At 39.2% G+C, this 17,516-nt stretch overlaps 1 protein-coding gene across 1 annotated transcript in view; it reads left to right on the top strand.

Moving 5' to 3' along the window:
- Positions 1-17,516, top strand: part of MRPS9 (mitochondrial ribosomal protein S9) — a 63,486-nt gene that overhangs the window by 19,985 nt on the left and 25,985 nt on the right. The window contains exons 3-4 of the mRNA XM_026515672.4: positions 11,021-11,083; positions 11,173-11,203. Of these exons, the coding sequence (XP_026371457.1) occupies positions 11,021-11,083; positions 11,173-11,203 (94 nt within the window). The remainder of the gene's footprint in view (positions 1-11,020; positions 11,084-11,172; positions 11,204-17,516) is intronic.

Here is a 17,516-nt window from a genome sequence, read left to right as displayed (position 1 = left end):
GTGCTTATTTCAGATAATTAGGAAATTCCTGTTCATTCTGTTGTGGTTGGTAAATGTGGTCCAAGTGGGCCAAACCGCAATTCACATGTGAAATGCCAAGTTTCATCTAATTTTAGATACTTGAAGACCTAGGCCATGTCCTACTGGTACTTCTTCTCTAGTGCCTGGTAAGTGCCACATGCACCAAGGAGTCTGAGAACATTATAGTTGATAGATGGGTCAACATTAGCAGAGAGTCGGGGCACCTGGGTGGCACAGCGGTTAAGCGTCTGCCTTCGGCTCAGGGCGTGATCCTGGCCTTCTGGGATCGAGCCCCACATCAGGCTCCTCCGCTATGAGCCTGCTTCTTCCTCTCCCACTCCCCCTGCTTGTGTTCCCTCTCTCGCTGGCTGTCTCTATCTCTGTCAAATAAATAAATAAAATCTTAAAAAAAAAAAAATTAGCAGAGAGTCAAGTTACCACTTTCCTCCACTGGTTTTCTGGTTGACTTAATTTCACCTAAAATCATAATATTTAAATTCTGCATCTTTACCATGCTAATATAGATATTTTTGAATAGCATCAGGAAAATTGCTTAAAAATGATGAAGTATTTTAACACTTTCTTTGCCTTTCTTCTTCATTTTCTTTTCTGGTACTTCTAAACTTTTCCTGACCAAATCTTTACCTTAATTTAAAATTTTATGGGAAAAGCCTTCAACCATTTTTGCTACTTATTTTTTGTTATAATTCTCTTCTTTGAAATACCATCCATAACTTTATATTGAACTGGGAATAGTATTTTTATATTGTGTAATTTGGGAAGTCTCAAGGACTCAAGAGATCAGCCCATGGAAGACTTTACCTTCCATGAAATGTTTTTCCAGTGTGAGACAGAGCCTCTCAGTTGTAAGGAGTGAGGATGAAGTTGTCTACCATCTACAAAGAGAGGTTGAGGAAGTCTCTTGAGCATGTGGCTTTTAATAGAAACCAATTGAGGAAGCCAAAGGGGCAAATTAGTGGGGGTATGTAGAGAGGTGGAGAGTTAAATGCCATATCTGGGAGGGCTTGCACAAATGCTTTTCTACTAAAAGAGGTGTGAAGTCACTAGGCCCTAACCGACCCCTTTATGGGTGTGGGATGTGCCTGCCACTGACCCAACTTCTCCTAGCCTGGCCTTAAATTCCAACCAAGTAATCCTGGTCAGGAGAGGTGAAATCTTATCATTGGGGAAATGCTAAAAGAAGACGGTCTAAAAGGCAGGAAGCAGGAAGGCTGTTGTGCTGCCTGGTGGGTCTTTCTCCTGCTGCAGGGGCCAGTGCCCCCATAGCTGATGCAGAGCTTCTAGTAACAAGAGATGGCAGTGACTTCAGTGAGACTGTGCTGGTGAGGTGGGTGCTGGAACAGCAGACTGCAGCAAATGTGTTCTCATACTTTGCAAACGTGCAGAATGTCCAGGAGCCATGTCACTATCAGCAGCAGGCTTTGGAGAGAAAGGTGGTGCATGCCTTCCTCCCCTCACCATTCCTGCCTGTAAGATGGTGGGACAGTTACCACGGACTTGGACTGAAGGCCCTGCAGAGTCTGGCTGGAGTGTTTCCTGGAGGGCACGTAGCAGACAAGGCTCTGTCCTGATGGGCTCTGGAGGGTGACCTTGTTCCTTCAGGTAGGCGTTCCAAGGCTACAAGTAGGAAGTGGCTGCTTGTTTTTGTCATTATGTTTGGTGGTTTTTTTTTCTTTCTTTTGCTTCGTTTCTGGGAGGAAAGAGGTGCAAAACAAGCAGGAGTTTTCAGTATTGGTCACAACTGGATATTTATCTTTTTCTTGCCAGTAGCAGGTTAAGATTGTGGAAAGGAACAACAGAGGATGGGAGGTGGGGGAAGGACGAAGGGAGCAGTCATGAATTAATGAACACTACAAGAAGACTAATTAGGTATCTAGAGTCTTTTGTGATGTTACTTTCATTTATGCCCCACAGGAGTGTTTGTGTGTATATATATATATACCTACATTTTCCTGCAACTTCCTATATATAAATGTTTCTACTTTCTACTCCCAGCATTGAAATCCAGGCTGAAATGAGGTACAGAATCCAAGTGCTCTTGCCTTAGACACAGTAAGAGTTATTCTGGTTAGTAGCAGAGGGTCTCTGGGGCCGAGAGACATGTCAGGAAATTTAACTTTCCACATGGTTTCCATGATACTGAGTTCCCCATTCAAACCCCCAGGGACTCAAATCACAGGTCTGAAGTATTAAAATGCTCTCACCTCACGGAAGAGAAAGAGGAATGGCTGTTGTGACCAGATTCATCATAGAAATCTTCTATTCAAAGATGTTTTGGTTGTGACTACTCTCTCTTATGAAAGTGGGTATAAATCACAGACTTTATAACTTTGTAACAGTTTAACAAAGTTTGAAAACCTTGCTGAGATACACAACAGTGGCATCAGTGCAGTGCTCTTCCTATTGCAGGAAGGCTTTGGTGGACACGGTCTCGAGCTGTGTGGTTGCCACTAGCTGTGTGGGATTGTTTGAAGTTAGTTAATGTTAACTAACAGTAAAGTTTAGTTCTTTAGTCACACAGATTATAGAATATTTCCATCATCAGGGAAAGTTCTTCCAGACTGTTGACCAGAGGATAGCTTCGTCATTTCCCCCCAAGTAAGAATTTGTATTTTTTGCCTTGTGTTATTTGAAAGAAAGGGAACACTTTGGAAGTATAAGTAATATCATTCTGCAATTTCATTTTTATATTGTTTTTCAATGACATGATTCCAAATACCTGAAATATTGGTTTTGAAAACAGTTAAAAAATACACTGCAAGAATAAATAGAAATTTGGAAGTGTAGGAAATGGTTGCTTTTATCTAACTGAAACAACAGGTTTACTAAAACAATTTCGGTTGTTTGAATATTCAGTTATAGAAGAGCAAAAGATTGATGACTTGTGTATGTGTGTATACACACACACATTTGTGTACAGATACCATATGTATATGTATGTATGTATGTATATTACATGGGGGTAGGAACCAGAATTGAGAAACTGAAATATTCTAGGGTAATAGCAATAGCAGTAAACATTAATTTGTTTATTAACTGTAAATGAAAATTCCAGTCATACAGAAAAGCAGAAATAATTGTATAATGCATACCCTGTGACTATCACCTAGTTTAAATAACTTAACATTTTGCCATATTTGCTTCTCCTGTATATTTTGTGGCTGAACTATTTTCTTTCTTTTTTTTTTTTCCCCCCCAAAGAAAACATGGGGAGGGGATGGTGCAGGGGCAGAAGGAGAAGGAGAAGCAGACTCCCTGCTGAGCAGGAATCCTGACCCAGGGGCCTGATCTTAGGACCTGGAGATCATGACCTGAGTCTAACCGGCTAAGCCACCCAGGCACCCCTGAACTATTTTCTTTTAAAGTCCGTTACAAACGTTAAGATGCTATACCCCTACATACTTGAGTATACATCTCCAAAAAATTAGGATATTTTCCTATATAACCACAATACCATTATCACACTTAAAATTAATTTGAATATAGTCTGTAGCAGGGTATGGGGTCATTTATATATTAATCTGTATTTAAATTTCCCCAATTGTCTATAAAGTATTGTATTTTCTAGTTGATTGACTCAAGGATTCTACAATCAATTTGCTTCTTTATTTATCCTTTGAGTACTGTATTCCCCTGCTATCTGTGGTTTTGCTTTCTGTGGTTTCGGTTGCCTGTCCGGAAGCATATGATCCCCCTTCTGAGATACCAGAAGGTCACTAGTAGTCTAACATTACATCACAGTGCCTCCATCATTTGCTTCACATTATTCTCATCACATAGGCATTGTATCATCTCATACCATCACAAGAAGATGTCAGTACCATACAATAAAGTATTTTGAGAAAGAGAACACATTCACATAACTTTTATTACAGTATATTGTTACAGTTATTTTAATGTTAGTTAATCTTACTGTATCTAATTTATAAATTAAACTTTATCATACCTGTGTATGTATAGGAAAAATGTATATATAGGGATCAATACTCTCGGGGGCTTTAGGCTGCTGCTGAGGGTCTTGGAATGTATCCCTCGCAAATAAGGGGGACCATGGTACCTTCCGATGTCCTCCATCTGGGGCGGGAAATTGGTGACTAAGAAACCAGGGTCTTTTGCCTTCAAGAGCACTCGCTACATGTGACCAAGGTAAAATCCAAAGAACTGGTAACAGGGCCTGGGAGAGAATACTGTGAGAAGGCAAAAGTAAGTTATTTGAGGAGCAGCTCTGAATGTACTGTTAGGATACTTCAGTGGAACAGTCCTAAAGACAGCTGACAGTTGGGAATGGTTTGGAAACTAGAGAAATGGATTTAGCCACTCTCTACATGAATTTGCTTGATAGGAGGAGAATCAGAGATGGCACTCTGAGGAGCAGAGATGTGTTTACAAGAGACCAGGGAAAGAAATTGGAGAGAGGTAGGAGGGGAACATGGCTGTGAGGGGAAGACAGCAACCTTCTGTGGAAGAGCCCTGGCTGTAGGTCATGAGGTTCCAAAGGAAGGCTTGGTGAGCCCAAGCAGTCGCGGGATTGGAATTATGGTGAGGCCTGATTGAAGTCTTGGGCTGAAGAGTGAGGTAGTTAGGAAGTGGGTGTGTGCTTCTAAGGATGGAAATGGGAGTTGGGGGGGGGGGTTTATCGGCCTGGGTGACACTGAGAGTCTTGTGTCGGTGGCTCACACACAGGGCAGGGATTGATACGTAAAGGAAATGAGGTGAGCATCAGCCTTTGTGATTGCTGCAAGGAGTGTGGAAGTTCAAGTCAGGAAGAAGGATGGGGAGAGAATAGACTAGACTGGCCAGATGGTGTGGTCTGGAGAGACCCGAGAGCGCTGTCTGTCCAGTGCGACTGACGTGGTAAGGCAGTAGGCAAGCGAGGAGAGCTCTCCAACAGGTATAAACAAAGAAGTGCAATGACAGAACCCGCCGGAGAGTCAGGGGAGGTCGCTCAGGACGGCTGGCATTTGAGCTACGTCTCAAAGGTGAACAGGAAACATTAAATGGAGCAATGGTATTCCAGGAGGAGAAAACAGTGTGTGAAGGGCCTGACTTGGCAAGGAACAAGTGAGTGCTGAGAAAAGCCAGATGAAAAGTATTGCTGAAAAAGGTTAATGGCCACTTCCCTTAGTACCCTCCATGTAACCTAGAAATAGTTCCAGCACAGGTCCTGTAAAGTATTCTCTTACTAAGCCGTGTTGTTTCGTGTATACTGTGACAGTAACCCCCGTCCTTGAGATTCTGTGTGCATCTGTCTCTGCTGCTAGAATGACGTCAGGAACTGTAGCTTCCTAAACTAGCAGAGTCCCTAGAACTTAGGTGCCATGAATATTTGTTGAATAAAATTGATCAGTTGACTGATTCACAGTAAATGGTCAATTTCTTTTCCTTTGAGCACAGTTGGGCTTTTCTCCTAATTTTGCCACTAAATAGCTGAATGTCTTTGATGACAGTGGAGAAGTAAATTGGTTTTCTGAGAGACCTAAGTTGGCTCCCTGACCTCAGCAGGGAAGACCATATTCAGATACTAAATTTCAGGAGGTTCAGGTTCTAGCTTTGCTACTTTAAGTCTTAAAACAAAACAATGTGGGGGAAGTGTTTCACATAGAACGTTTTTGTATAGCTAACATTTGTGTAGTGCCCGCGGGGTGCTGTGCTTTGGCAAATACCTTATTTAGTCCCCACAGCAGCTAGATAAAGCTGAGGTCCTTACAGATTAGAGTCACTGGGAATGGTGTTCCCGGAGAATATTTTTATGGTTATAGGACATAATAAAGGTCTTCTGTTATTTAGACGTTCACCGCTCCCTCTGTTCTGAATTCTGAAGTGCAGCGAAGGAAGGGTTTTACTATGTTACAGCGCAGGATGCTCTGCCCAGAACACGTCAGTGGGCTGGCTGCTCAGCTTCATACGTACACTCAAAATTCTCTTCTTCCTATAAATACTGGTTTGTTTGTTTGTTTTTGAAACGGTATTCACCTACTTGAGGTTTTTTTTTTTTTTTTAGATTTTATTTATTTATTTAACAGAGATAGAGACAGCCAGCGAGAGAGGGAACACAAGCAGGGGGAGTAGGAGAGGAAGAGGCAGGCTCATAGCAGAGGAGCCTGATGTGGGGCTCGAACCCAGAATGCTGGGATCACGCCCTGAGCTGAAGGCAGACGCTTAACCGCTGTGCCACCCAGGCGCCCCCACCTACTTGAGTTTTAACTGTTAAAACTGCAAGTTGTGCAGGCCTGGAAAGTCAACATAGTTATTTTTTCATAAAATCCAGGTAGTTTTTTGTTTGCCTCAGCATTTGTAAGAAATCTGTTTAGAGTGCCTGTAGGAGATAAATGAAAGTGATAGGTTAGGTCGTGGTCGCACTGTCCCATGCACTGTCCCATGCGTGCTGAACAGATGAGGGAACACATGCTGGCAGTGTTCCCTTCCTGTTTTGTATCTTCTGCTCGGTTAAAAAGTAACCAGTTTATGACTAATATAACACTGTGTGGTAACTTCACTGGAATTAGAAAGTGTATTCCTCATAATTTGGTGTAAAAGATGTAATACAAATTTTGAAAAAAAAAGCTGTTTTATCTTACATACTGTTTATTCTTTTGTTCCTTTTTCTGCCATCCTTTGTTTTTCATTGTTTTTACTGAATTTGTGATTTTGCTGTTTATCTAACATGGTGTCTTGCTCTATGGACCTTCTCCATAGTACTTAATACAAAACTTAATGTAGCTGGTACAATATAGCATATAGTACATTGTACATGCCATATCAGTAATTAGTAACAGAGTATAGAGTATGGTATAATATAGTTAGTACAGTATAGTATAGTTGGTTGTGTTGTTATTTTCACCTAGGGGTGTCTGAGTGGCTTAGTCGATTAAGCGTCTGACTCTTGGTTTCGGCTCAGGTCATGCTCTCAGGGTTGTGAGATTGAGTCCTGTGTCATGTTCAGCGCTTAGACCACTTAGACCGCTTGTCCTCTCCCTCTGCTCCTGCCCTCTCCCCTACATTGTGCATTCTCTCTAAAAGAAATAAGTAAATAAGATCAACATTATCACCTAATATAGTGAGGAATTATGAATTAGGAAATATGTGTTAATTTATTTATAGCTGAGATTTTTTAAAAAATTTCCACCAAATATTTTATTAACTTGTTTTTAAGTTAATACAGAGATTGCCTGTAAGACCTAGACACCCTTTGCAATTGATGCTTTATTTTCAAGTTCTACTGATTAACTTCCTGGTGACTCGTCTGTGTCTTAGCTTTCATGAGAAACCTAGCTGCAGGATGGAATCCTTTACATTTCCATTGCCTTCTTGAACTCTACAGTGGTCACCTAGGTTACTAATAATTTTTATATTTGAAAATGATGCCAGTGACAGCTTGAACCTGATTTGGAAGTTGGTTGGACTTCCACCCCCGTAATCCTGGTGTGCTTATTACCCCAGGCTGCAGAGTTACACTTCGGTCTTCCACGCTCATAGTCCCACCCAGGCCTTGAGTCCATAGCCCCTTTGCAGAGATATCTGACCAGCCTTGGGGCTGCCATGGCTGACTGTGAGAATCAGGCCCGAAGGCCAGCTGGCCCCCAAGTGCTGTAGGCTCATGGTGGCCCTGCTGAGACAGGTTAGGTTTGGAAAGATCTGATTGACTTCTTTTTTAATTTTTAACATTTCCTCAGCTTTTTATTTTGAAATTTTTCAAATTTCCAGAAAACTTGAATATTCAGTGAATACAAACACACATGCACATATAACCTTTCACATAGATTTGCCAGTTGTTAACATTTTGCCACATTTCCTTTCTCTGTGTATATATAAAACTTAGAGTGAATGTTGAAAATGCAGTATCGTAACACCTAACCCCTAAATGTATCAGCATTTACTTTACCCCTAAATACATACATCCTTTATACCATTTTTCCATGATATCACTATTAGATCTAATAAACTTACAATAATTCTGTAATGTCATATATTTTATAGTCTACACTTAAATTTCCTCAGTTTTCCCTAAAATGTCTGTATTACTAGCTAGTTTTGTAGAATCCAGACCACTTGTCTTATGCAGTTGTCTACATTCTGGCTTTCTACTTGCTTCCTTGTGATTAGACTTAGAATGTACAAAGGGTAATATGTGTGTGATAGTGTATACTTCTTGTTCCCTCACACCAGGAGGTACATAATGAGTTTGTCCCACTATTGATTGTACATAAGACCCCTTGGTTAATGTGGTGACCACTAGACCTCTTTATTGTAAAAGTGATTTTTTTCCCCCTTGTAACTAAGTTATCTGTAGGGTGATTATTTGGGGTCCATTTGAATATTCTATTCCCTGGTAACCTTTCAGCCAATGACTTTATCATCTACCGGTTCTCCTTGGCTGAAATTGGAGATTACTTTGGAAGTTATAAACCAGTGACTTTCTACTTCTGCCATTCCTTCTGCTTTTATTAACTGGTATTGTTTCATAAAGAGGCTTTCCTTTTCTCCTTGCCCCCTACTTCAGAACCGTGGAGAGAGAGAGGGAGTGTGTGTGTGTGTGTGTGTGTGTGTGTGTAGAGGCACACTCCTCAACATGTACATATTGAGTGTGTTATCAGGCATTGTCATTGTTCTTTTTGGTGTTCACGTTGTCCTAAGTGTGGCCAGTGGGAGCTCCTGGAAGCTGGCTTCTCTGTCCTTTCGAGCACTTCCTTGTTTTCCAGCACAGTAAGGTGTCTTAGGCTTATTTGTACTTTCCCTGCCTTAGGCCTAGAATTAATCATTTCTTTATGATACTCTGTTCCTTATACTAGGAAATTGTATATAGAAACCAAGATTTTAATGCTAGGGGCCACTCACTGCTTCTAGAGTTTCATTGCATCTATGCTGTTTCAGGGGACAGAATTAAAAAGTACTGTCTTTTAAATATTGTAGGACTAATCCAAGAAATAATATTTTTTAAAGATCACGAGTATGTGTTGATTTGTCTAATTCAAACTTAACATTACATTTCTTCTTTTATGTTTATATCTCTTCCCCTACAGTAACATTTTGGTCACCATAAAATTAATAAATTTATTTACTTTATGCTATAATATACATAAAACATTTCAGAATTTTAATATTAATATTATTAACAATAAGCCTTCCGAGTAATGTTGATTTCTTTGCTGTTGTTTTTGTCATTAGAAGTTAGGTTTATTTGTTTTTGTTTGTATTAAGTTTTAGAGTTTGTTTTTGGAAATTTTTGTCTTTAATATATATGGCATATTCATGCTTCAAAGTTCAGCTGAATAAAGGCATAGCCAGGGAAGCCTTACTCATCTCTGTGGCCCTCACCCTGCTGCCACCCAGCCCTTAATAAATGATGATTTTGCTTAGTTTCCACTGTACCTTCCTTGTGGAAAGAAACCTATGTATATTTTTCCCTATTCCTATATGTATTTTCTTAATTCTTTTTCTTACGCCAAAGGTCACACTACTCTTAAGTACATTTCCCTTGCGTCTTTCTTTTATCAATCTTTTTTTATGGCTGGAGTGCTTGATGGCATGGGTGTGCTATCATTTATGTAGCCAACCTTGTCTGGGGGGGGTTCTTATATTTTGTTGTTATAAATCAGCGAATAGCCTGTGATGATGTTGGTTTGCCTTTGGGGGTGTAGCTTATATAAAGGAATTCGCCGTGTTTTCTTCTTGTACTTGTTTGATTTGATTTTCCGTGTTTACCTGTCTGACCCATCTGCAGTTTATTCTCGTGTATGGTGTTGGGTTTGCATCCACTTTTATCTTTTTCCAAATGGCAATCAGTTGTCTCAGAATCACTTATTAAAAAGTACACTTTTTCTCCCTCAGAGAAGGAAAAGCAGAGGAGTCCCTGGTTTTAAAAAGAAAAAATGTTCACAAAATTAGCACTCAGCTGTGTGATCTAAGGGTTTCTTTGGTGTCTTTTATTGCCAAAAGGCCGAATGGGAGAATGAAGCTTGACCCAGAGACACAGATGGGCTCCCTAAGATATCTGAATTGATAAGCCCCAAGTTACAGGTCCCTAACTTTCAGGGGCGGAATCTGGTCTAGCACATTTACTGTGTGGGTGGGCAGAGAGGCCCGTCCTGAGAACAGCCTCTCTAAAAGAACAGCCGAGTGTTTACCGTGAGCTGCCAGTTCATTTAGGGTTCAGATACAGTGCTGAAAAGATCCAAGGCCACAGACGTCTCATCTGACATCATTCAAGAGAGATGAAAATGCGTGTGGTTTCCTTTTAATTGCGAGGAGTGGTATTGGAGAAGACACTGTCATGGCTTACGCAGTTCTCAAGTTGGTGGCAGTACTAGGAGGTGAGGGGATTTGGAAATGGGGGGGGGGCGAGATTTGTCACAGGCTCTAAGGATTTACTGGCATAGATGGTGGAGAAGGGCCAGGGGTGTTCAGTGACCTGCAGGACAGGGTAAGGGCAAGGCTGCCTACAACAGAGCGGTCACACTCAAAATGCCAATAGCATCCCCATTGAGAAACAGACATTTAAGAGAACTTGGTTGGGAAAATGTAGTATAAAAACCTCTCAAAACTTCCTGGGAGGAGTTCAGAGAGCATCTACAAACGTCGGGGCTGCGGTGGATGAGGCTTGGGGCCTGCTCTTGTCGTGTTCAGTCTTTGATATTTGCGCTGCCGCCGGGGAGTGCGAAGGCCTGATGTGGAGCACGGTACCACAGAGGTTGTATTAGGAGCCCCTTTCGTTTGCTTTCAAGAAAGAGATTTGTGGTATCGTGCTCATGTTTGAAACTGACACTTGAAAATTGTTAATAACCACTTTAATAGTCACGAATAATTTTTCTTTGGAGGATGTGTATGTGGTAATTTTTTCTCCCGTTTAAAAGATTATGAGATAATGTATATGAAATTCTTAGTCTAGTATCTGGCATGTAGTAAGCACTCAGTAACTATGAGTCATAACATTAACTTGTGTTTATAACAGTTATTAATTAACCTTTGTGTATTTTTTCAGAGAGCTATTGCTTACCTTTTTCCAAGTGGTTTGTTTGAGAAGCAAGCCAGGCCAATAATGAAGGTAGTTCTCTTCATTAATATTTTTTAAAATTTCACTTAGGTTTATAATATGTGCAGTAATTATCTAATGCACTGTAATTTATTTTACAGCACCCTGAACAGATCTTTCCAAAACAAAGAGGTAAGTTTGTTCAAGAATGAGCAGTTACATTACATATCAGCAGTCGCCCACATATGGTGGGGACACACCCCTGTGTCATGGCAGTTGTGAGGTCAGTCAGTGATATTTTATAACTAATAATAAATAACTGGAATTTACAAACTGTTTCTTTTTAATTAAGTAATACTACAATTAGATCAGATTAGAGTTTATGCCTGTACTAATGTCACACTAATTTATTTGCATTCTAATATGCCTTTTTGAGGAAGATCTGCTGGAGACTAATTCGCTTTTTTTATTTACAAATTAAAAATTTTTGTTCATTTCCGAAGCATATTTTCACTGAATATAGATCCCCCCCTTTTTGGGGGGGCTTTCCTTTATTGCTCTAATTCCATTGTCTTTTGTCTTGCATTGTTTCTGATGAGCAGTTAGCCATTGTTCTTTCCTGGCCCTCTGTCTTCTCTGACTTCTTTTAAGATTTTCTCTTTATGTCTTATATGTGTAAAATTAAATTTTGAAGAAAACATATAGCAGGCTTTAAGGTTGCCAAGAAATAATATATTTACTATTTTCCAATTTACATTAAAAGCCTATTAGCCAGTGGGGACTGGTGGTAGATGTCAGTTAAATTAAAAAGTACTGAAGCTAGGGTGGCTCAGTGGGTTAAGCCTTAGACTCTTGGTCTTACCTCAGGTCTTGATCTCAGGGTAATGAGTTCAAGCCCCACGCTGGGCTCCACACTTGGCATTGAGCATACTTTAAAAAAAAATTTTTTTTTATGTACTATAGCTAGAAATTACTTCTTAAAAACACTCAGTATAAATTTATATTTATGCATTAATCTTTTATTACAACCCTAGAGATTTTTTTTCTTTTAAGATTTTATTTATTTGACGCAGAGAGACACAGCAAGAGAGGAAACACAAGCAGGGGGAGTGGGAGAGGAAGAAGCAGGCTTCCCGCTGAGCAGGGAGCCTGATGCAGGGCTTGATCCCAGGACCCTGGGATCATGACCTGAGCCAAAGGCAGATGCTTAACAACTGAGCCACCCAGGTGCCCCAGGGTTTTTTTCTTTGAGTAGGTATGTTTTTCTCCTTGTTTCTTTTATCTAACCCTGCTGTCACTGGCACATCATCAAAGTTTTTTAGTTTTGGTTTCCTCACATTGGACCAAAGAACTTAAACTTTCTAAGAAATCTGAGTGCAGGGTATTTCTATATTTCTACAGATTTTTCCTCTAACCACTCTGAAGCGGAACAAACTTTTTTTTTTTTTTAGTAACTTGCCTTTCAGTTTTTCTTTTTCTTTCTTTCTTTTCTTTTTTTTAAAGATTTTATCTCTTTATTTGACAGAGAGAGACAGCCAGTGAGAGAGGGAACAGAAGCAGGGGGAGTGGGAGAGGAAGAAGCAGGCTCCCAGCAGAGAAGCCTGATGTGGGGCTTGATCCCAGAACGCTGGGATCACGCCCTGAGCCAAAGGCAGATGCTTAACGACTGCGCCACCCAGGCGCCCCACGCCTTTCAGTTTTTCTAAAGCTTTCAACTTAGTTTTCACAGCAACAAAAACTATCTTTTCTGTTTCCACTCATATTATATATGCTTATGTAATACTTAATTCATGTAATTAGAAAAATAAATACAGTTGTAATAGGTTTGGGAATGGACACAGCTGACTCTTAGTAAGCATGTTACTCTGCAGCAAAGCTGTGTGGATCTCCTAGAAAGAGCCTGGTGACCACAGATGCGCATTGTGCAGGTGGCATTACTCAGTATCTTTTAGAGCTGATTCAATGGAGATTGGTAAGAGAGCAGATATTTCAATAAAAGAAATGTATTTGTTTTACACTGATATTTCTGCTAAGTCTTAACCTGTGTTCAGAGCTAGGCGTTCTTTTTTTTTTTTTTTTAAGATTTTATTTATTTATTTGAGAGAGAGAGAATGAGAGAGAGAGCATAAGCAGAGGCAGAGGGCATGAGGAGGGGCAGAGGGAGAAATAGACTCCCTGCCGAGCAAGGAGCCCGACGTGGGGCTCCATCCCAGGACCCTGGGACCATGATCCGAGCCAAAGGCAGACGCTTAACTGACGGAGCCTCCCTGGCACCCCCAGAGCTAGGCATTCTTTCATTCTGCTGCTCCACTTCACTCTTTGAAATGATAACTTTTACTTTGAATCTTGTTATAAAAGTTAGAGGTCTTTTTATAAATATATTGTCTTTTATATTTCCTCATTCCTTTGACATAGTTGATTATAAACTATAACATCATTTCAATTGATAGCTCTTGGGGAGATAGTAAATGGAGGCTGTGTTACAAGTGCACATCAGTTTTAAAGATGCAGCTCAAGTTTATCGAAATAAAACTGTATATACAAGACATGGAAACTTAATGGCTTTTCTGTAAATGTGGTAACTGATTTTTTTTTTTTTAATTTCTAGTGGCTTCTCTATTTTTCAGCCTGACAGGCTCCTCACTCACATGTCTTTGTGTGTCTGCTCTTTGTCTCTCTACTAGTCACATCTCTTACACATCTGCCCCCCTGAAACTGTTTCTTCCAAATCATAGCCGTTTCTCAGCATTAGAAGTCTGTTATTACTATCAGCTAGAATGTAACAACTGAAACTTCTAGACATCCCTGCAAAATGCTCCTGTTATTTTGGAACTATGTCAGTATTGGTAAGATTTTACTACATACTGCAGTTAACTATATTTAGACAGGATTCCTTTAGAATTAGCAAAATATTTTTTGCCACCTACCTACCAGTTCTGCTGTACTTTGTAAACATAAGACGAACTAATTTTTTATGTTAAAAAGTATCAGCGAAATTTAGATTTGAATAGATTATGATGCTTGTAAAGTGCCTCCACTTCCTTTATTAAAAGATGGAAGCTTCCAGATTGAGTTAACATAAAAATCCTGCTCTACTGTTTAAGGCAAGTGATAAAAATATCGGGAAAAACAAAGATATATGCCAGATTGATGACAGACGCAAGGAATAGCACCTAACACTAGATGAAATGGAATTCAGGGGGGTCGAGAACTGGTTTGATGAGACAAGAATGTTAATTGATATTGATAGAATCTAATATCCTTTAAGTGGTTTTGACGACCATGAACCTTTTTGTATCATGCATTTAACGTTGAAATGTTCACAGCAAAAGCTGTTAACTAAGGCTCTAAAGAATTTGAATAACAACACAGCATGATTTTATAGCTACACATACAAGTACAAAGAATACCTTTTTCTATATGGATGCTAATGGAATATTAATTGAATTATCATGTAATAGGTCATAGAGAAAATTTAACAAATTCCAAAAAGTAGAGATTATATAGATTAGATCTTTTCACTTTAAATCAATAGAACCATAAAACTGTTGGATTAAAGAGAAAATCAGAATTGAGATTATAGATTATTTAGAAATGTAGAAAGATGAGAACAGTTCATATCAAACCCTATGGGATATAGACAGGTATTATGCAGAAGCAGACTTATTTATTAGACATTAACAGAGACTAGAAATAAATGAACTCCTTACTCATTTCAAGAAGGTAGGAAAGGAACTAAATTGACAAATGAAGAAATTTTAAAACAGAGATAAGAACCAACTAGTTCTTCGAAAAAAACGTGAAATTGATTAACTTCTGGCAGGTCTGGTCAAGGAAAAAAGAAAACATAAAAGGACAATATTAATCATTTTAAATATAGAGGATATTTTTAAAGTTGAAGATATTGTTGTGGGTAACTTTATTCTAATTAATTTGAAAAATATCCTAATTAATAACTAGTATTTATTGAGTGGGCCAGGCACAGTTCTGAGTGCTTTGTATGTATTTACTCATAATATTCACAACAGTTTTATTAAGTAGACACTATCACTTTCCCCATTCCTTCATTAAGGGAATTAAAACCCGGAGAGTAATCTACCAAGAACACACAGCTAGGAAGTGGCTGAGGCAGAGGGAGAGGCATTAAGATGGTGGAGGAGTAGGGGGATCCTAAGCTTGCCTCGTCCCTTGAACACAGCTAGATAAATACCAAATCATTCTGAACACCCAAGAAATCAATCTGAGAGAACAAAACTGCAAGCCTGCAAGGAAGTGGCTGAGGTAGGATGTAGGTAGGCCCTGACAGTCTCGACTCCAAAGCACTGCCACACTTCCCTGACTCTCTTAAAGAAAAATATAATTCCCAAAATTGTCTTAGGAGAATATGGGTTAGACTAAAAGCTGGAAGTCAAAGGTAATCAGAGAACTAACCAGAGAGGCACCAGGGCCAGAGGTTCTGTCAGTGAGTTCTGTCATACTTGAAAAAGCATGAACTTTTATATTATGTGAACTGTTGCAGAGCAGAAAAAATAACAAAGCCTTCAGGTTCATTTTGAAGGCTCACACAATTATTAAATCTGGACACAAATTACATAAAAGCCTATAGTGTGTTCTCACTAACTAAAATGATAACAAACTAGAGAAAGCATTATATTAAGAGAATATACCAAAGGACCTTTCTACCCCCAGGGATATAAGGGTGGTTTAACATTAGGAATTTATTAATGTGTTATTTGAGTCGGGGAAAAATATTTTCATATTTTCATATTTATTTTTTGATGAAACTCTCAAACTAGAGCTACAAAGAAACTTTCTTAGTTTGAGAAAAACAGTCACGAGAAACAGAAACACATTAAATTAAAAAACATACCACTGGATTATACCTAAAGTTCAGGAATCAGATAAGTATGCCTACACTTGCCTCTGGTATTCAGTATTGTTTTGAAAGTGCGATTAAAAAAGATACAGAGGTTAGGAATAAGTTATTATTCACAGATGTCAGGATTGCCCACCTAGAAAATACAAACCACAAACTAAAAGCTGTGTTAGAATTACAGTAGAATATCATTATTTGGATATCTGAATATTGAAAATATTCAAAATTTGAATTGTTCTAATTTTTTTTAATGATACTCTTTTTTTTAAAGATTTTTATTTTATTTTATTTTATTTATTTTTTACAGATTTTATTTATTCGACAAAGATAGAGACAGCCAGCGAGAGAGGGAACACAAGCAGGGGGAGTGGGAGAGGAAGAAGCAGGCTCATAGTGGAGGAGCCTGATGTGGGGCTCGATCCCGGAACGCCGGGATCACGCCCTGAGCTGAAGGCAGACGCTTAACTGCTGTGCCACCCAGGCGCCCCTAAAGATTTTTATTTTAGAGCTCACAGGAGAGAGAACAGGAGTGGGGAGTTGGGGAGAGGAACAGAGGGGGAGGGAGAGGGTGGAGGGGAAAGAATCTCAAGCAGACTTCATGCTGAGTGCAGAGCTTGACTTGGGGCTCAGTCTCACGACCCTGAAATCATGACCTGAGCGGAAATTAAGAGTCAGACACTTAACCGACTGAGCCACCCAGGAGTCCCTTAAGTAATTCTCTTATAAAAACATGCCACAGTATAGGTGAAGGGCAAAATGCTAATTGTGCAGAGATGATATGAGTATCCTGCCAGTTGACAACATGGTGGCCAAATCCACACGTATCAGTATGGAATGGAGTGTAATGATGATCTAAGTAACATGATGGTCGCCGCATTGGTAACAAATACCTTGTGATTTTTCTCTACCTGTATGTATTTTGGTGGACAGGAACTGTTTTAAAAACATTGAATTCCAGCTTCACAAATATATATCTACATATACACATAGAAAAATAGGTATCTGTGTATTCTATTTTTTCGACATTTCTTTGTATACACTTCTTACTCATCTTTGTTCTAATTTTACATCTATAATTAAATTACTAAACTCCTTTTGCTTAAGTTTCCCTTGTCATCTCTTGGTTGAGTGGAGTTCATTTTCTAGTAGATTCTTCAAAGAGGTCTCATAGATAACAAAATTTCTTGAGCACTTATGTGTTTAAAATTATTTTCCTATGGCTTTGATACTTGAAGGACAGCTAGGCTGGAGGGAAAAATCTTTGGTTCACACTTTATTTTCTTGAGTTTCTTGAAAGTGCTGCTTTATTGTTGTCCTGCTTTGTCTGTTTCTTTGAGAAGTCTCAGATCAGTCATTATTCTTTCCTTATAAGTCATTTAATCTTTTTCCCTTGGTGGTCCTAAGGATTCTTTATCTTTGTTTAGTAGCTTTGTGAAAGTGTGATATTGAGTTGATTGTTAAGAGTTAGCTTACCGTGCTGCCAATGAGCTCTTTCAGTATTGTAGATTCAAGTCCTTTACATCCAGAAAGGTTTTTTTAATAGTTATAAATATTAGTTCTGTTCCATTTTTTGTTTTTGTGTCTCAGGACTCCAATTATATAAATGTTATTCCTTCTTTGGTTGTTTTC

This window comes from Ursus arctos, unplaced genomic scaffold, assembly GCF_023065955.2.
Source record: "Ursus arctos isolate Adak ecotype North America unplaced genomic scaffold, UrsArc2.0 scaffold_8, whole genome shotgun sequence".
In the NCBI taxonomy this organism is placed as follows: Eukaryota; Metazoa; Chordata; class Mammalia; order Carnivora; family Ursidae; genus Ursus; species Ursus arctos.
Note: the sequence above shows the minus strand (reverse complement) of the source record. Positions and strands in the feature narration are given on the sequence as shown.